Genomic DNA, 20780 nt, shown 5'->3' on the forward strand with positions numbered 1-20780 from the left:
AACTATGCAAAATTAAACATTCCTCAACCAATTAAGCTACAATAAAATTCGAAATTCTTCGTTTTAATCATTTTACAGAGACTCGGGCCCCTTTCCAAGAATACACCGACTACCAGACTAGAGAGGGGGCCAATTAATTAGCCGTGAATCTTTAGTAACCTGAACCGCCCCAAGATTATTGCCATAATTTAGATTGGAGGGAAGGCGGGGTTAAGGTGGTGTAAAAGCATTAAAGCCCCATTGACCTTGTGCTTGCACAAAAGGAAAGAATTCTCGGTAAAATGTAAACTGTGCTGTGCAACCATGTTGAACCGAAACCGTCAGGCCGCCGGACCCGAGCGATACCACCGGGAGGATTGCGTTCTCAGACTCTGGACGCGATGCGATAAAGTTTACGACAAGCGTGATGAAATCGCATTCGATTCAACACACAATTTAATCTTTAAAGAACTCCCTCACTACAATAAAACGAAGGGGAACGTTGTGAGTTGCTGCGGACACCGCAACTCTACAGTTATACCCGATACTTAGTCAGTATGGCTCTCCTCCGGCAGACGCCGCTAATATTGAACGACACGACAAAGAATGCGTGCGAGAGAGACAGAAAATCAGTCTGACCGTGACGTCGGGCGCTGCGTAGCCACTGCAAATTAATTTCTTGCTTTTGGCTACAAAAATGATCCGATCTGATCCATATTAAGCAAACTGATAGATATGGTCATTATCTATGATTCTGCTTTTTTAGTTTTCTCGAATGTGCAATATTGTGGATGCAACAGATTTTCGTCTTTTGTGGGGGCGGAAGGGGGTGAGGCGAAATTCTGAGATATACGTTTTATAGTGAGATCTAACAGAAGTGCGGATACCAAATTTGGTTCCTCTCATCTTAATAGTCTCTGAGATTTGTGGATGCCCCAGATTTTCGTCCTTTGCGGGGGCGGAAGGGGGTGTGGCGAAATTTGGACACGAAACGGTCAAGGTCCGATATCACAGGAGTGTGGATACCAAATTTGGTTGCTCTGGCTCTTATAGGTTCTGAGATCCTTGAACTCATATTTTGCAATTGGCAAATCGACCATGAAACCTGTGTGTTAGAGAGAGACAGAGCGAGAACGAATGAAATTGTTTTCTTTATTCTGGCTATAATAATTATACGATGTGGTTGAAATTTTACACTCTAGAACATATAGTCATCCTCTACGATTCTGCGGTTTTGGTTTTATCGTGTCTTTAAAAATGTGGACGCCACAGATTTTCGTCCTTTGAGGGGGCGGAAGTGGGCGGGGCGAAGTTTTGAAATATTTTTGTAGCACTAGGCGCTGAAGGGGACGGTCAGACGGACAGACAGACAAGGCTCAATCGACTCGGCTATTGATGCTGATCAAGAATATATATACTTTATGGGGTCGGAAACGATTCCTTCTGGACGTTACACACATCCACTTTTACAAATCTAATATACCCCAATACTCATTTTGAGTATCGGCTATAAATATAATTAAAGGGCAGACAGAAACAGTCGAAGAAGCCGACCGTCTATTAGGGCTATAGACAATTATTCTACGCTTGCTTCATTGCAGAAAACTTTAGGCTTATACTGGGAAAAAAGATAGAGAGCTGGAGCTAGTTCTTAACTATTATTCTCTCTTCCAGGGAAAACCATCATAAGTTGATGGAAATCAAAGGGAATAGTGTCCAGATATAACCTTAGGTTAGTGGAAACATCAATTCGGATTGGAAAGTTTTTTTTTTCTTCATTCTCTTTACCATCAGTGAAACAGCGTTCGCCATTCATTGGAGTTCGCTTTCTAGATTAAGAACTTAAGCAATGAAAGGTATATGAATAGATTCTATTTAATGCGGCCAGGGGCACGGCCAAAGAGCCTGACGTGAATGAACTGGCAAAAGTTCAATAAACGCCCAAAGTCGAAACATAAACAGAATGAAAATTTGTCATTTATAAGAACAGATGGCTGATAAAAGAAACGAAAATCATACAAGGGAAAAACGCAAAGAGAAATGAGTAAACAAGGAATGCCGGAATATAAGATAATTAATTAAATAAAAATGGCTTGAAATGAGAGGACATTTATGATACTTAGTGAATATTTCTAGAGATTCCAAATTCCGTACATATTTTTTTCGAAAAAGAGACGACAAATTAAATTAGTTTATACAGAAATGACAAGAAAGGAACGCATCTTCGACAGCAGACACTTTAGATACCCTGCATTTTGATTGTTTCTATGGTAGATATGCTCATACATAAGTTTGTAAAATAAGGGAATTAGCTATCGATAGGACACTTTTGAAATTAAACACTCACCCAAAATGGCCACAACCATATCGTCCTTGATCCCCTCCATGGAGCCGTTGCACAGATAGTAGATGTAGTTGAGGGCGTCGCCTTTGTGGATTAGATATTCGCCGGGTGCACAGAAGCTCGTCTTTATGTGCAGCGACAACAGCTTCAGGCAGCCCTGCAACGAGAACCCCCAAACAAAAGTACAGATATATATAGATCCCATTCTGGTCTGTTCGAGGAATTGTTGTTGTTTGGGGTCGACTGCTCGACTGCTGGACTGCTGAACTGCTGGATGCCGACTCCTCGGTGGCGCTTGCAGGCATTAAGCTCAGCGGTTGCCGCGCTTTATTTGCGCAATGAAACAAAACGACAACAGCTGTGTCCTTGCCCTGGAATGTCCTGCGGTCGCCTTCCAGCAGCCACTGCACGTCCTCTACTCTCATTTGGCCACGATAAGTGGCTTAAAGCGCGCTTATAACTGTTGAGTGGTTTTTATTTGCACTGCCGCTGCCTTGCTGAATGGGGTTTACGAATGTTCGCACTCCCCTTTGTCCGTTTTTGTGTTGTTTAGATTCATTTTGTTTGCGCTCTATTCTATTCAAGTTGCAGCCGAGTCACGGTTCCCACACTCTCTCTCTATCTTTGGACGTTGACATGCAATGATTGCATCTTTCAAGAGGCGATGCAGTTACTGCACCGTCAAGTGGCCCGTGTGAAACCAGCAGAAGGCTGTTACGCGCGGATCCCAGGCAAAACGCAGCCCTCCTCCCGCCCAACCGACCGAGGGGCGCTGCCGCATGACGCGTGGTGCGTAGCCGAACCAAACGCGAACATGCAAGAAAGATAGCTATTAGACTAACATTCGAGGAAAATTAGTACTAAACTTACTAAGAAAGTAAGCATGCAATCAAAATACAAATACCACTACAGTTACTAATTAATAGAAAGGTGTGTAAGGATTAATAATTTAATAAGAGGAAGAGAATTAGTGGTGGATATAATATGGTAGAGGGAATTATAATCCGAGCATAAGACCCTAAAAGGTTCATGCAAGGAATAATTCGATCTACAAAGTGGAAGGAACAACGGTATAAAATTTCTAGTCAGTTTAATAGGAATCGTGAAGTTTATGCGGCTCAACAGATCAGGGCTGTCAATGTCACCCCTGATCAAGTTGTGCATAAATATCACAATCTCTGAATAAATTTTAGCAACACAATTCTGAATTAAATATCTATAAACTTGCCTTCGTTTACTCTTTAAGAAATTCTACCTTCTCCTTTCTATTTACCATTTAAACGAGACATCAACTCTTCAGCTTTCAGCAGTCCTAGGCAGGTTGAACTGAACCGTAAATGAGAAATCAATTACTTCGTGGAGGGCAGACACAAAACGGAACTCCATTCCATCAGCAGCCAGAAAACACTCACACGAAAACTCGTAAAGGACCCATTTGTAGGTAAGCTTTCAGAGGTTGACAAGGGTATTGACATTGGGCATCGAAAACTACTCAAGTTCGGCGAATTTCTGTTGCTGCATTCGGATCTTTGCCTACAAATTTTCCCTAAAACCTTTTTCATGCTCCGCTTCAGACGCTGGCTGGAGCTCACTGGCCCAAAATTCGGGGCCAGAAAGTTTATCTGTGACCATAAGTCGGTTTATGCGTAGACCTGTGCATATAGTACATTTGTGTGTAAGTTAACGTACCCAATTCTATTGAGCTCTTATACGAGTTGTAAACAATCTTTGGCTTTCTAAAACGAAAACAGTTTTCTATCGTGGGCCTCCGCCTAATAGATTTCTAAGATGTACAATCTCAATGGCTCCCGCCACAATCCCAATCTTTGACACTCGCCTAAATGGAAAAACCAACCAATCTCACACCCGGCTTTCTGCAGATCCTGCACTTTGGGCATTTTACAGTTCTCTCTTTGGATGACGAAATCCAATACTCGGGATGGCGAAATCAATTGAGATGTTTATAGAAAAACTATTCTCGAAAGGGATCGACGATGCAAAGATCGAAAAGTTCAAGTGAGTCTTGATCCAGAAGCGACACCGAAAAGTCGAGCTAAAAACTAAGATCGCGCAAACCCTTTGTCCGGAATCCTTTGTGACCCTCAACTTAAATCTATATCTGTAAACTTAGAAGTTAAATAAATACTTTTTAAAAACGCAATCCGCTACCGCAGTTATTTAATTGGCGCCCAACGTGGGGCGACGTTGTATAAAAAGCCCCGAAAAATAAAAATGTTGCGTCGTGCCGAAACCCCAAGGACAATTAATTAATGGAATAAATCCTTCAATATAAAAACGCGGAGTGACTGTGAGATATTAGATAAGAAAAAGTGAGATAAAAACGAAACAAACCGGAGCTTAGGGTGTGCAAAAATAAATACAAAAAAAGCTAATCAAGACAACTCAAACATACAAAAAAAAAGGGGCGGAAGGATGTGGGGTGAAATTTTGAGATACACGTTTTTTAGTAAGATCTAACAGGAGTGCGGATACCAAATTTGGTTACTCTAGCCTTAATAGTCTCTGAGATTTTTGAATATCCCCAGATTTTCGTCCTTTGCGGGGGCGGAAGGGGGTGTGGCGAAATTTTGAAACAAACTTGTCTCGGTCCGATATATTAGGAGTGTGGATACCAAATTTGGTTGCTCTAGCTTTTGTAGTCTCTGAGATCTAGGCGCTAATGTTTTACTCTAAGCAAAGCCGGCTATGCTACGTGTGTGTTAGAGAGAGACAGAGCGAGAAAAAATGAAATTGTTTTCTTGATTCTGGCTATAATAATTATACGATCTGGTTCAGATTTTGCACTCTAAAAGATATAGTCATCTTCTACGATTCTGCGTTTTTAGTTTTCTCGTATCGCCAAAATTGTGGATGCCACAGATTTTCGCCCTTTGTGGGGGCGGAAGTGGGCGGGGCAAAATTTTGAAATATTCTTGTAGCAGTGACATATCACAGAAGTCTGGATCCAAAACATCGTTGCTCTCGCTCTTATAGTCTTTGAGCACTAGGCGCTGAAGGGGACGGACAGACGGACAGACGGACGGACGGACAGACGGACAGACAGACATGGCTCAATCGACTCGGCTATTGATGCTGATCAAGAATATATATACTTTATGGGGTCGGAAACGATTCCTTTTGGACGTTACACACATACACTTTTACCACAAATCTAATATACCCCAATACTCATTTTGAGTATCGGGTATAAAAATTAGAGACAACGCCTTACTCATTTTTGTCACTGGCCTAAACGGCGGTATTTCAGAAATCCTATTCTCATTGAATCCTCCAGATTTACCGAATGCCTTGGCAAAGGTACAGGAATTGCAATCAAATAACATACGGGCCCAATTTGCCTACCAATTCAGTGGCCCCAGAAATTCAGTGAAAAATAATTACAATACATTAAGATTCAACCAACGGCAACCAAGGATTAATAGTTCACCACTCGACCAAAAAAGGGATTTTCAGAGGAATAACATGTCATGGGGACAACCCTATTTCTTGGGTAATAGACAACAAAATCAGGCCCCAGAACCAATGGATGTAGACGAATCAATACAAATCCAGAACCGACAGAACAGCACTCAATACAGGGGTAATAATAATAATAATAATAATAGATATTATCGGGAAAATACTAATGGTTATTATCGGAGAAATAATAACAATTATAACCAAGCTCAGCAATTTCGAGCAAACGTAGTACCGAATAATCAATCTAACGCAAATCAAGCGCAGAAACGAAAACCAAATGAAACGTCGGAACAACCGGGTAATAAAGCAATGCGGATAAATAAAATTGAAGAGGACCATTTTTTAGATCAGCCCCCGAAGTAGGTCTGCCCTACCTAAAAAGAGTAGATAAAAAATTAAACAAAAGAATTAAAAGTTTTGATAGATACGGGAGCAACTTTCTGTTATATAAAAAAGGGAATTTACGAAAATAAAAAAGAATTATCAATTTATAAGAAAGCTGCTACATTAATGGGTTTTCGATAATTAAATATTTCCATAATATAACTATTTTTAACACAAAATAAGTGTTTTACGAAATAGATGGAATGGAGGCAGATTTACTAATAGGATTTAACCTATTAAAGAAAATCGGAGCTGTTATTGATACAGGAAAGGGGACTTTAAGTTATAAAGACAATGAAGAGAAACTTATATATGATGAGGTTCTTTCTTTAAACAAATTAACCTTTATAGAAGGAAAAACCATCCTTCCATTGAAGGAATTTATAATAAAAAAATATTTTGAAGAAGAAAAAGAAATGAAAAGTGATTCAGTAAAGGTAGAAGGAAGTTTATATAGCTTGGGATCAAAAACTCCTGAGCACGCCGACGAAGAATTAACCGTCAATAGTTTGGGATTCAAATATCCTGAACCCGCCGTCGTTGAATTATCCGACATCCAAAGTTTTAATAGTTTGGGATTCAAATATCCTGAACCCGCCGTCATTGAATTATCCGACATCCAAAGTTTTAATAGTTTGGGATTCAAATATCCTTAATAGTCTCTGAGATTTGTGGATGCCCCAGATTTTCGTCCTTTGCGGGGGCGGAAGGGGGTGTGGCGAAATTTGGACACGAAACGGTCAAGGTCCGATATCACAGGAGTGTGGATACCAAATTTGGTTGCTCTGGCTCTTATAGGTTCTGAGATCCTTGAACTCCTAGTTTGCAATTGGCAAAACCGATCATGAAACCTGTGTGTTAGTGAGAGACAGAGCGAGAACGAATGAAATTGTTTTCTTGATTCTGGCTATAATCATTATACGATCTGGTTCAGATTTTGCACTGTAGAAGATATGGTCATCCTCACCGATTCTGCGTTTTTGGTTTTATCGTATCTTTAAAAATGTGGATGCCACAGATTTTCGTCCTTTGTGGGGGCGGAAGTGGGCGGGGCGAAGTTTTGAAATATTTTTGTAGCAGTGACATATCACAGAAGCCTGGATCCAAAACATCGTTGCTCTAGCTCTTATAGTCTTTGAGCACTAGGCGCTGAAGGGGACGGACGGACGGACGGACGGACGGACAGACGGAAAGACAGACAGGGCTCAATCGACTCGGCTATTGATGCTGATCAAGAATATATATACTTTATGGGGTCGGAAACGATTCCTTCTGGACGTTACACACATCCACTTTTACCACAAATCTAATATACCCCAATACTCATTTTGAGTATCGGGTATAAAAATGAAATTGTATAACACAATAACCTACAAAGAAGACAATTTAGAAAATCTCAGAGAGAAAATGGTATCTATCATCGAAGAAGACCATGCCAATATAGATTTACAGTTACCGTTCAGAACGGATATAAAAGGAGAAATTAACACTGAACATGATAGACCGGTATATGGCAAACAGTATCCAAACGCTTATTCGGTTAACGATTTCGTTAATAACGAAATAAGTAAAATGTTAGATGAAGGTATAATCAGACCTAGTAAAAGCCCATATAATTCACCGGTAGTAGTAGTACCAAAGAAGGGAGTAAATGAGGACGGAACTCCTAAACATAGATTAGTAATAGACTTTAAGAAACTTAATGAAAACACCATACCGGATAGATACCCTATGCAAGATCCTTCAGTAATCCTTGCCAATTTAGGTAAGGCAAAGTATTTCTCGGCCATTGATTTAGAGTCAGGTTTCTATCAGATTTTAATGAGGGAATCAGATATTGAAAAAACATATTTTTCCATAAATAACGGTAAATATGAATTTCTAAGAATGCCTATGGGATTGACGAACGCTCCCAGAATTTTCCAAAGGACGATATACTTAGAGAACAAGTTGGGAAAACTTGTCACGTCTATATGGACGATGTAATAATATTTTCAAAAACTATAGAACAACATTATAAAGATCTTATTCATATAATACAGATTTTGCAAAATGCTAATATGAAAATTTTCCTAGAGAAGTCTAAATTCTTTCAATTGGAAACCAAATTTCTGGGATACATTGTTTCCCATAATATCATTAAAACAGATCCAGACAAAATCTCTACAATACAAAACTATCCAATTCCTTATAATATCAGAGAGCTACGTAGCTTCTTAGGACTAACAGGGTATTACAGAAAATTTGTCCGAAATTATGCCACAATTGCCAAACCATTAACAAAATATCTGAGTGGAGTAAATGGGAAAGTTTCACGAAGGGCATCCAAGAAAACATTAATACAGCTGGATGAACCAGCAATTGGAGCATTTAATAATTTAAAGGACATTTTAATAGCACATATTGAATTAGTACAACCAGATTACAATAAAAAATTCACATTAACCACAGATGCATCGGACATAGCAATAGGTGCAGTTTTGTCGCAAGATGGGAATCCCATAACATTTATTTCTAAAACTTTAAGTAAAACCGAGCAATTATATGCTACTAATAAAAAGGTATTATTAGCTATTGTATGGGCATTAAAAAATTTTCGAAATTATTTATACGGAGTGAGTGGAATTGAAATACATACAGATCACCAGCCTTTGTCCTTTGCAATGTCGCAAAAAAATCCAAATGTTGAAATGAAAAGTTGGTATTACTACATAAAGATAACATTAAATATTAAGGAAATGCTTTCCATTTTTTCCAGAAAATGTATGCGAATATACTTATACTGACTTTTGTTATATTGACGACTTCGGAAGTAATTGACTATACGCATAGTGACTATCTATTGCTCAAAGACGACAGAGACGTTTACACTTATGAAACATACGCTGAACTTTTCCATATTACTAATTTGAGTTTTTATAGAGAGATAATTGATAAAGAACCCAAATATGTCAACAAATCAATTAATTCAGACGATGAGTGGGAAATATCAATGGACTTAAGTCTATTAAAATTAATGATTTCAGAATTAGTTCCAAAACGGAATGAAAGGGGAATAAATGAATTCGGTACCATTTGGAAATGGATAGCAGGCAGCCCTGATCATGACGACTTTTTGAAAATACAAAATAAAGTAAATGAATTAACTGAAAATAATAATAAACAATTTATAATAAATTCCAAATTTTTCAAAGAAATTGAATTGCTATCAAATTCATTAAAAAATGTCATCTTCAATGAAGAAACGATACTGAGGAAGCATCGTTTAAAATTAATAGCTTTTGACCTACTAAATTTAGTTGATACCATAACCCTCTTAAAAGTAAACATTTTCAATACAAAAATTTTAAATAAAAATGAAATAGAGGACATTTATAATCATGAAAAACAGCCTGTTGAACTGTCTGATCTACTGGACATTGCAACGGTTCAAATAATTCGAAATGCAGATTTAATAATCATTTATATAAAATATCCTCAAATTAATGATATTTGCAAGTTTTACCATGCAAGAGCCATCTCACAAAATAATGGAATGTTAGTTATAAGTGAAAAAGTTTGTGAATGTAAGGAGAAATACTATTTAATGAATAATTTTAAAAGTGAAACTTTTAATAATTACGCACAAATAAATTTAAAGAAGACCTGTTTCACCAATTTACTTAATGGCTTTAAAGCCAACTGCACTAAAAAAAGGGGAAAAAAAAAGAAATAGACATCATTCAGGATGGTGCCATATTAGTTTCAGGCAAAAATTACGTAGACAATACTACTTTGGTAGGTTTGTATCTCCTTATATTCAACAACACAATTATAATAAATCATATAACCCACATAAATGATAAGGGTAAAATTCAAAAATACATATCGCATCATAGATATAGCGATTGTGAATTAGTTGATTATGTACAATCGAATGATAAACAATTTTCTTTTGATAATGTTAATATTTTAAATCCCCTTATAACATTAGGTAATACGGCATTACCATTAACAACATTATTTTTAATCATTTTGATATTGATAATGTTATTTTACTTCGGCTATAAATTAACCAAATTTGTACTTATTAAATCAATAAGAATACCGACAGAAGAAAGCAGCATTCAAATACTATCAGAAGAAATTAGAGCTCTATCAAAACTTCAAAATGTATCGGGACGAAACATTTAAGAATGGGGGGAGTTAACGTACCCAATTCTATTGAGCTCTTATACGAGTTGTAAACAATCTTTGGCTTTCCAAAACGAAAACAATTTCAATCTTGGGCCTCCGCCTAATTGATTTCTAAGATGTACAATCTCAATGGCTCCCGCCACAATCCCAATCTTTGACACTCGCCTAAATGGAAAAACCAACCAATCTCACACCCGGCTTTCTGCAGATCCTGCACTTTGGGCATTTTACAGTTCTCTCTTTGGATGACGAAATCCAATACTCGGGATGGCGAAATCAATTGAGATGTTTATAGAAAAACTATTCCCGAAAGGGATCGACGATGCAAAGATCGAAAAGTTCAAGTGAGTCTTGATCCAGAAGCGACACCGAAAAGTCGAGCTAAAAACTAAGATCGCGCAAACCCTTTGTCCGGAATCCTTTGTGACCCTCAACTTAAATCTATATCTGTAAACTTAGAAGTTAAATAACAACTTTTTAAAAACGCAATCCGCTACCGCAGTTATTTAATTTGTATGTATGTACAAGAGCGAAACGAAGGGAAGCCCCAACATTTCTGTTAAGCCAGGAGTTAACTTTTGACTGCTCCAGAATCCCCCCAATGGGCCGTTCGCTCCGCTTCTCTGATTATTTTGCCATCGTTGCCATTTCGTCCCATTTGTCTGAGCCTCCTGGTCGACCCCTGAAAGAGAGCATTCACATCCCACATCCCATCCCCCGAAGAAGCCGCTCACCTGTGAGGCAGCCTCGAATATTGGTAGCTGTAATATTTCACGGTGGAGATGCATAGAGACGTCGCCGCGTAACTCTTCGGGAAATTCGCGTAGCGTCTGAAAGAGGAGGGACAAAAGCAAAAAAAGAGAAGAAGGATGTAGATGTAGATAAAGATATGCGAGTATGTATGTGGGATTTGGTGGGAGAGCAACAGAGTCTGTAGAGATAACAGAGGAAGTAACAGAGAGAGAGACTAGAAGCGGCCGTCGAACAAAGAGAGGAGAGAACACAGCCTCAACGATCGACGCCATTTAATTCGGTGCCAAAGTCTCACTCAGCCACACGCAAATTACGAGCGCAAATATCTGTATTAATCAAAATATACTTAAAGCACAGCGACCGTTGTAATCATAACTAATCTTAAATAATATTCATAAATAAAGACTAATTATAATAAAACCTGGCGTCCTGGACTAAAGTACAACTACGGAAAATCCGGGGCCACAATTTTTGGGGGCTCGTCCGCGAGTTGAACGATTACAAACGGAAAGTCATCAAACTAAAGTAGTGTTTTACAAATATTGCGAGAACTCGGTGAATTGTGGTGGCGTTGTTTGGAACATTCTGGAATAAATCTGCAAAAACTCTGCTGCGCGAAAATTCAAACAAAAGGCAATTGGCAAAGCAGCGCGAGAGTGAGCAAGACGGCAGCAAGCAGCTACGGTAAAAAGGAGAAGAAAAACCGAAGCAAACCGAATCAAGAGGAACGGCGTAAGCAGCTGAGACGGCGATAAAGAGACCCAGTACCCAATCTGAAGGCAACGCAAGACTTGGTGGTTGGTCAGCAACGTGCAATAGGCAGGATCGTTGGCGGCGAGCATCATCTAGACAAGGAGAAAGGCGTGGAGCAGAGAAGGTAGCTAGTGGTTCGCAAGTACTGTACGGCGAAAAAGGCGGCTGGTCACGACGAAAATTCTGGAGCTGTGTTGGTGTGACGACGACAGAAAATTCTGGAGCTGTGTTGGTGTGACGACGACAGAAAATTCTGGAGCTGTGTTGGTGTGACGACGACAGAAAATTCTGGAGCTGTGTTGGTGCGACGGCAACGAAAACATTTTGGAATTGGTTGTTGTTGGTGAGTGCAAGCGAAATATTGCAAAGAAGCAGACAGACAAGAACGGCGGTAGCAGTGGTAATTAACATAGTGTTAAGTTTACATTTTCAATAACATAACATCAAGTTTAAAGAGCGGAATACTGTTAATTATTGTAAGGTCTGAGAGGAACTGGATTCTAAAACTGTATTTTGTCGAGCGAGCGGCATAGATCCATTTCTTATTCTATTATATTTCATACAAGTTTTTAAAAATGAATAGAGATGAGATTTTGGCACTGTTGGTGGCAGATTTGCGCGATAAATTGGCCGAGATAGGTTTAAATAGAACCGGAAGAAAAGTTGAATTGCAAAACAGACTGCTGGCTCACTATGGTTTTCAAACCGATCAAAACGATGAAGAAGTTAGGGATGAGGGAGAGACTGCAGATGAGATTAATGAAGAGTTATCATTTAGAACAGTGGCCTCAAATAATGAACAAGCAAGGGGAAATAAAAGGCGAGATGAAAATCAAATTGGATCTGGTCAGAGGCGGCAAGCAGACAGTTTTAATTCAGGAAGGTCATGGTTTACGTTGAAAGATGTAGAAGGCAGTGTGTCACAGTTTTCGGGTACAAGTTCACCAGACATTAATCAGTGGATCGAAGAACTCGAGGAGTGTGCACTCACGGTGGAATGGAACCAATTACAGGTGTTCATTTATGCCAAACAATTGCTCAGTGGGGCAGCGAAGCTTTTTATTCGAAGTCAACGCGATATTCGTGATTGGAATGTTTTAAAGGGTGCATTGATCGACGAATTTGGGGTGAAGGTGTCATCAGCTGAGATACATCGTAGGTTAGGGAAGCGGCAGAAGAGGAAGAACGAAACGTTGCACGAGTATCTATACGCTCTGATGGAGTTGGCAAAGCCAATCGAGATGGATGATGAAAGTTTAATTGAATATTTTGTCAGCGGGATTCCAGATTCTAGTACAAACAAGGCTTTACTGTATCAAGCTAGGAATATGAGGCAATCGAAGGTGCAAATTGAGGCATACCAGAAAATGACAGGGTCGGTGAGATCACAAGGGAAGTTTGACTCACACTTCAATAAAGGAGAAAAAGAGTTAGTGAAATCAGCGGAAAAGTTTAAAAAGTGTTTTAACTGCGGAGATGAGTCGCATATTAAGCGGGATTGTCCAAAAAGAGATAACAGGTGTTTCAGCTAGGACATAGAGCTGCTCAATGCAAGGTCGACATGGCAATTAAACAGGAGAAAGCAACCAATCTAGTTCTGGAGAATGGTAGGACAAAGCCATCAAGCACGTGCACTTCGTCAGGATTAGAGTTGAAATCGGTAAACTACGGAAAAGTTGTGTTTAAAGGATTGGTCGATACAGGTGCAGATTTGTGTCTTCTAAGCAGAAATGTGTTTTTGAAGCTTGGTAGAGGAAAACTGGCAGGACGTAGTAAATGTTTAACGGGAATTGGTGAAAGCCAAATTATGACTTTCGGTAGTATCACAATACCTGTGCAGATTGATGACATTGACTTAATTGTAGAATTTCACGTAATTGCGGACGAGGACATGGGATTTGATGCTATATTGGGTAGAACTCTTTTAGAGAGTGTGGACATGAAGGTAACAAGAGATGGAACAGCACTAGTCCTCAGATCAGGAAGTCAAGTAAGTACTAGGCGCAATGTTCCAGAACATAGAGATGAGAGGGAAAATGTTAATTCATGTACGGAGTTGCTGAATGAGTTTCAGAGTTTGTGTATGGTGAACTTAGAGCAGAGTGAAGCAATAAATATTGATTTGTCACATTTGCCCTATTCAGAGAGAGATCAAATAAGAAAGATAATTGAGGAATACAAGCCGAGTCGAAATGTGCATTGCCCTATAGAGATGAAAATTGTACTAACGGATGATTTACCTGTGTATCAGCATCCTAGGCGTATGGCTTATAGTGAGCAGAACATAGTAGACGAGCAGGTCAACGAGTGGTTAGCACAAAAGATAATAAAGCCCAGTACATCAGAATATGCCTCTCCGATTGTATTAGTACCAAAGAAGAATGGACAGAAACGTCTATGCTGCGATTATCGCAAGTTAAATGAGAAAATAGTGCGAGATAACTTTCCGATGGTACGGATGCAGGATGTTATTGAGAAATTGCAAGGAGCTTTGATTTTTACGACATTAGATTTGACTAACGGTTATTTCCACGTACCAGTTGAAGTTCAGTCACAAAAGTATACATCATTTGTAACGCAGAAAGGACAATATGAGTTCCTATTTGTACCGTTTGGGATTTCGAATTCGCCAGCAATCTTCACACGTTTCATAGTTGCGGTAATGAGAGAATTGGTTCAGAAGGGTGACGCTGTAGTATATATGGATGATATCATTATACCAAGTAAGGATGTTAAGGAAGGCTTACAAAAGTTGAAAAGAGTGCTAGAAGTGACAAGAAAGAATGGTTTGAAGATAAACTGGAGTAAAGGTCAAATTTTGCAAAGTAAGGTAGATTTCTTGGGGTATGTTATAGAAAATGGTACCATAACACCCGGTAAGGAGAAAACACAGTGCGTAGCAAACTTTCCGATCCCAAAGGATAAAAAAGCTATACAACGATTCATTGGGCTGACTTCTTATTTCAGGAAATTCATTGAAGGATACGCAGTCATAGCCAGGCCATTGTCGGATTTGTTGAGAAAGGATTCTAAGTTCGAGTTCAAGGAGTTGCAGCGATTAGCATTCGAGCAATTGAAAGCCGCTCTCACTAGGAAACCAGTTTTACGATTGTACAATCCTAAATTATCTACGGAGATACACACGGATGCTTCTAAGTTAGGTTTTGGGGCTGTCTTGTTACAAAAGGATCCAGAAGATGGTCAGCTGCACCCAGTGATGTATATGAGTAAGAAAACAAAGCCATGTGAGGAAAACTATCATTCATACGAACTTGAAGTGCTAGCAGTAATAGGAGCATTGACTAAATGGCGTGTGTATGTTCTCGGACTGAAATTTAAAATCATTACGGACTGTAACGCGCTTGACATGACGATGAAAAAGAAAGACGTTCCATTAAGAGTAGCTAGGTGGGCAATGTATCTGCAGGACTACGATTACGAAATAGAACATCGTTCAGGATCGAAGATGCGACACGTAGACGCTCTCAGTCGAGTTGCTTGTTACGTATTAACAGAGAGTGTTATGCACAGGCTTAGGGATGCGCAGTGTGCAGATGAATGGACAAGGGTGGTCAAAATTCTGGTGGAAAAGCAGGGATACGAGGATTATTATATGGCAAACCAAATCTTATTCATAGATCTAAACCGAGAGTTAATAGTTGTTCCATCTCAAATGGAAACCGAAATAATACAGATCGCCCACAGGCAGGGACATTTTTCGGTGAAGAAAACACAGGATCTGGTAGAGAAATCTTACTTTATCCCTAAACTAAGAAATAAAGTAGAAAGAGTGGTAGGCGGTTGCGTGCAGTGTATCTTAGTTAATACAAAAGCGGTCAGGCAAGAAGGGTACCTAACTCCCATTGACAAGGGTGATAAACCATTAGTTACCTATCACTTAGACCACGTCGGGCCGATGGAGATTACAAAGAAAAGATATAATCACATTTTGGTAGTTGTTGATGCATTTTCAAAATTCGTTTGGTTGTACCCCACACGTAGTACCGGAGTAGAGGAGGTGCTGAACTGTTTAGAAAGGCAAGCAGTATCATTTGGTAACCCATTCAGAATTGTCACTGATCGTGGCGCAGCTTTCACATCGCACTTATTCAAAGATTACTGTGACAAGCAGAAGATACAACATTTGTTAATAGCTACAGGCGTACCTAGAGGCAATGGACAGGTCGAGAGAATGCACAAAATAGTAGTACCGATGCTGTCAAAGATGAGCTTAGAAAATCCAGGAAATTGGTATAGGCACGTGGGTAGAGTGCAACAGATAATTAACAATGTCGAACCTAGGAGTACCAAAGTCGCCCCATTTAAACTCCTAACAGGAGTAGACATGCGTATAACTGACATAGCTGAATTGAGAGAATTGGTACAGCAGTCTCTCATAGGTGAGTTAGACGAAGATCGTGAGCAGTTAAGGAAAGAGGCTAGGGACAATATTCAGTCGTTGCAGGAAGAAAATAAGCGAGCCTCTGATAAAAAGAGAAAGGATGAAAAGCAGTACAAGATCAATGACTTAGTTGCAATCAGGCGGACCCAATATGGTGTTGGATTGAAGTTGAGGGGAAAGTTTCTAGGGCCCTATAAGGTGGTCAAGATTCACAAGCACGGCCGGTATGATGTAGAAAGAGTGGGTGAAGGAGAAGGCCCTTTTAAAACATCTACGGTGGCCGAATTTATGAAGGAGTTCGGGGCGAACTCTATGTCAGGAGGGCCGAATGTGGGATTTGGTGGGAGAGCAACAGAGTCTGTAGAGATAACAGAGGAAGTAACAGAGAGAGAGACTAGAAGCGGCCGTCGAACAAAGAGAGGAGAGAACACAGCCTCAACGATCGACGCCATTTAATTCGGTGCCAAAGTCTCACTCAGCCACACGCAAATTACGAGCGCAAGTATTGTTATTAATCTAAAGCACAGTGACCATTGTAATCAGAACTAATCTGAAATAATATTCATAAATAAAGACTAATTATAATAAAACCTGGCGTCCTGGACTAAAGTATAACTACGGAAAATCCGGGGCCACAATTTTTGGGGCTCAACCGGGATTTTAACGATTACAAACGGAAAGTCATCAAACTAAAGTTGTGTTTTACAAATATTGCGAGAACTCGGTGAATTGTGGTGGCGTTGTTTGGAAAATTCTGGAAGAAATCTGCAAAAACTCTGCTGCGCGAAAATTCAAACAAAAGGCAATTGGCAAAGCAACGCGAGAGTGAGCAAGACGGCGGCATGCAGCTACGGTAAAAAGGAGAAGAAAAACCGAAGCAAACCGAATCAAGAGGAACGGCGTAAGCAGCAGAGACGGCGATAAAGAGACCCAGTACCCAATCTAAAGGCAACGCAAGACTTGGTGGATGGTCAGCAACGTGCAATAGGCAGGATCGTTGGCGGTGAGCATCATCTAGACAAGGAGAAAGGCGTGGAGCAGAGAAGGTAGCTAGTGGTTCGCAAGTACTGTACGGCGAAAAAGGCAGCTGGTCAACGCAAAAAGTCTGCAGCAAGAAGACGACGAGAAAATTGACAAGGCAGTAAGTGCGTGGAAACGAGACGCAGCAGTCGGTAACTGTATAAGCAGAGGAATAGAGAGGAACGGCGTAAACAGCAGAGACGGCGATAAAGAGACCCAGTACCCAATCAGAAGGCAACGTAAGACTTGGTAGATGGTCAGCAACGTGCAATAGGCAGGATCGTTGGCGGTGGACATCATCTGGACAAGGAGAAAGGCGTGGAGCAGAGAAGGTAGCTAGCTGTGTTGGAGCTGTGTTGGTGTGACGACGACAGAAAATTCTGGAGCTGTGTTGGTGTGACGACGACAAAAAATTCTGGAGCTGTTTTGGTGTGACGACGACAGAAAATTCTGGAGCTGTGTTGGTGCGACGACAACGAAAACATTTTGGAATTGGTTGTTGTTGGTGAGTGCAAGAGAAATATTGCAAAGAAGCAGACAGACAAGAACGGCGGTAGCAGTGGTAATTAACATAGTGTTAAGTTTACATTTTCAATAACATAACATCAAGTTTAAAGAGCGGAATACTGTTAATTATTGTAAAATCTGAGAGGAACTGGATTCTAAAACTGTATTTTGTCGAGCGAGCGGCATAGATCCATTTCTTATTCTATTATATTTCATACAAGTTTGTAAAAATGAATAGAGACTTTGGCACTGTTGGTGGCAGATTTGCGCGATAAATTGGCCGAGATAGAGACTGCAGATGAGATTAATGAAGAGTTATCATTTAGAACAGTGGCCTCAAATAATGAACAAGCAAGGGGAAATGAAAGGCGAGATGAAAATCCAATTGGATCTGGTCAGAGGCGGCAAGCAGACAGTTTTAATTCAGGAAGGTCATGGTTTACGTTGAAAGATGTAGAAGGCAGTGTGTCACAGTTTTCGGGTACAAGTTCACCAGACATTAATCAGTGGATCGAAGAACTCGAGGAGTGTGCACTCACGGTGGAATGGAACCAATTACAGGTGTTCATTTATGCCAAACAATTGCTCAGTGGGGCAGCGAAGCTTTTTATTCGAAGTCAACGCGATATTCGTGATTGGAATGTTTTAAAGGGTGCATTGATCGACGAATTTGGGGTGAAGGTGTCATCAGCTGAGATACATCGTAGGCTAGGGAAGCGGCAGAAGAGGAAGAACGAAACGTTGCACGAGTATCTATACGCTCTGATGGAGTTGGCAAAGCCAATATATTTTGTCAGCGGGATTCCAGATTCTAGTACAAACAAGGCTTTACTGTATCAAGCTAGGAATATGAGGCAATCGAAGGTGCAAATTGAGGCATACCAGAAAATGACAGGGTCGGTGAGATCACAAGGGAAGTTTGACTCACACTTCAATAAAGGAGAAAAAGAGTTAGTGAAATCAGCGGAAAAGTTTAAAAAGTGTTTTAACTGCGGAGATGAGTCGCATATTAAGCGGGATTGTCCAAAAAGAGATAACAGGTGTTTCAGCTAGGACATAGAGCTGCTCAATGCAAGGTCGACATGGCAATTAAACAGGAGAAAGCAACCAATCTAGTTCTGGAGAATGGTAGGACAAAGCCATCAAGCACGTGCACTTCGTCAGGATTAGAGTTGAAATCGGTAAACTACGGAAAAGTTGTGTTTAAAGGATTGGTCGATACAGGTGCAGATTTGTGTCTTCTAAGCAGAAATGTGTTTTTGAAGCTTGGTAGAGGAAAACTGGCAGGACGTAGTAAATGTTTAACGGGAATTGGTGAAAGCCAAATTATGACTTTCGGTAGTATCACAATACCTGTGCAGATTGATGCCATTGACTTAATTGTAGAATTTCACGTAATTGCGGACGAGGACATGGGATTTGATGCTATATTGGGTAGAACTCTTTTAGAGAGTGTGGACATGAAGGTAACAAGAGATGGAACAGCACTAGTCCTCAGATCAGGAAGTCAAGTAAGTACTAGGCGCAATGTTCCAGAACATAGAGATGAGAGGGAAAATGTTAATTCATGTACGGAGTTGCTGAATGAGTTTCAGAGTTTGTGTATGGTGAACTTAGAGCAGAGTGAAGCAATAAATATTGATTTGTCACATTTGCCCTATTCAGAGAGAGATCAAATAAGAAAGATAATTGAGGAATACAAGCCGAGTCGAAATGTGCATTGCCCTATAGAGATGAAAATTGTACTAACGGATGATTTACCTGTGTATCAGCATCCTAGGCGTATGGCTTATAGTGAGCAGAACATAGTAGACGAGCAGGTCAACGAGTGGTTAGCACAAAAGATAATAAAGCCCAGTACATCAGAATATGCCTCTCCGATTGTATTAGTACCAAAGAAGAATGGACAGAAACGTCTATGCTGCGATTATCGCAAGTTAAATGAGAAAATAGTGCGAGATAACTTTCCGATGGTACGGATGCAGGATGTTATTGAGAAATTGCAAGGAGCTTTGATTTTTACGACATTAGATTTGACTAACGGTTATTTCCACGTACCAGTTGAAGTTCAGTCACAAAAGTATACATCATTTGTAACGCAGAAAGGACAATATGAGTTCCTATTTGTACCGTTTGGGATTTCGAATTCGCCAGCAATCTTCACACGTTTCATAGTTGCGGTAATGAGAGAATTGGTTCAGAAGGGTGACGCTGTAGTATATATGGATGATATCATTATACCAAGTAAGGATGTTAAGGAAGGCTTACAAAAGTTGAAAAGAGTGCTAGAAGTGACAAGAAAGAATGGTTTGAAGATAAACTGGAGTAAAGGTCAAATTTTGCAAAGTAAGGTAGATTTCTTGGGGTATGTTATAGAAAATGGTACCATAACACCCGGTAAGGAGAAAACACAGTGCGTAGCAAACTTTCCGATCCCAAAGGATAAAAAAGCTATACAACGATTCATTGGGCTGACTTCTTATTACAGGAAATTCATTGAAGGATACGCAGTCATAGCCAGGCCATTGTCGGATTTGTTGAGAAAGGATTCTAAGTTCGAGTTCAAGGAGTTGCAGCGATTAGCATTATAGCAATTGAAAGCCGCTCTCACTAGGAAACCAGTTTTACGATTGTACAATCCTAAATTATCTACGGAGATACACACGGATGCTTCTAAGTTAGGTTTTGGGGCTGTCTTGTTACAAAAGGATCCAGAAGATGGTCAGCTGCACCCAGTGATGTATATGAGTAAGAAAACAAAGCCATGTGAGGAAAACTATCATTCATACGAACTTGAAGTGCTAGCAGTAATAGGAGCATTGACTAAATGGCGTGTGTATGTTCTCGGACTGAAATTTAAAATCATTACGGACTGTAACGCGTTTGCCATGACGATGAAAAAGAAAGACGTTCCATTAAGAGTAGCTAGGTGGGCAATGTATCTGCAGGACTACGATTACGAAATAGAACATCGTTCAGGAT

At 39.9% G+C, this 20780-nt stretch overlaps 1 protein-coding gene across 1 annotated transcript; it reads left to right on the forward strand.

The window, feature by feature from the left end:
• The first annotated feature begins 12440 nt into the window (after window positions 1–12440).
• LOC117191071 lies at window positions 12441–19173 on the forward strand. The gene is made up of 2 exons (XM_033396040.1): window positions 12441–12619; window positions 18097–19173. The coding sequence occupies exons 1-2, from the start codon at window positions 12445–12447 to the stop codon at window positions 18849–18851; spliced, it is 930 nt and encodes a 309-aa protein (XP_033251931.1). The 5' UTR covers window positions 12441–12444; the 3' UTR covers window positions 18852–19173.
• The last annotated feature ends 1607 nt before the right edge of the window (window positions 19174–20780 follow it).

This window comes from Drosophila miranda, assembly GCF_003369915.1.
Source record: "Drosophila miranda strain MSH22 chromosome Y unlocalized genomic scaffold, D.miranda_PacBio2.1 Contig_Y1_pilon, whole genome shotgun sequence".
In the NCBI taxonomy this organism is placed as follows: domain Eukaryota; kingdom Metazoa; phylum Arthropoda; class Insecta; order Diptera; family Drosophilidae; genus Drosophila; species Drosophila miranda.

Excerpts from the sequence above, each read along its gene's own strand:
- LOC117191071 (XM_033396040.1), top strand. The coding sequence starts at position 12,445 with ATGAATAGAGATGAGATTTTGGCACTGTTGGTGGCAGATTTGCGCGAT. Across the intron at positions 12,620-18,096 it reads GGATGAGGGAGAGACTGCAG|ATGAGATTAATGAAGAGTTA; the intron begins ATGAGATTAATG and ends TAGAGACTGCAG.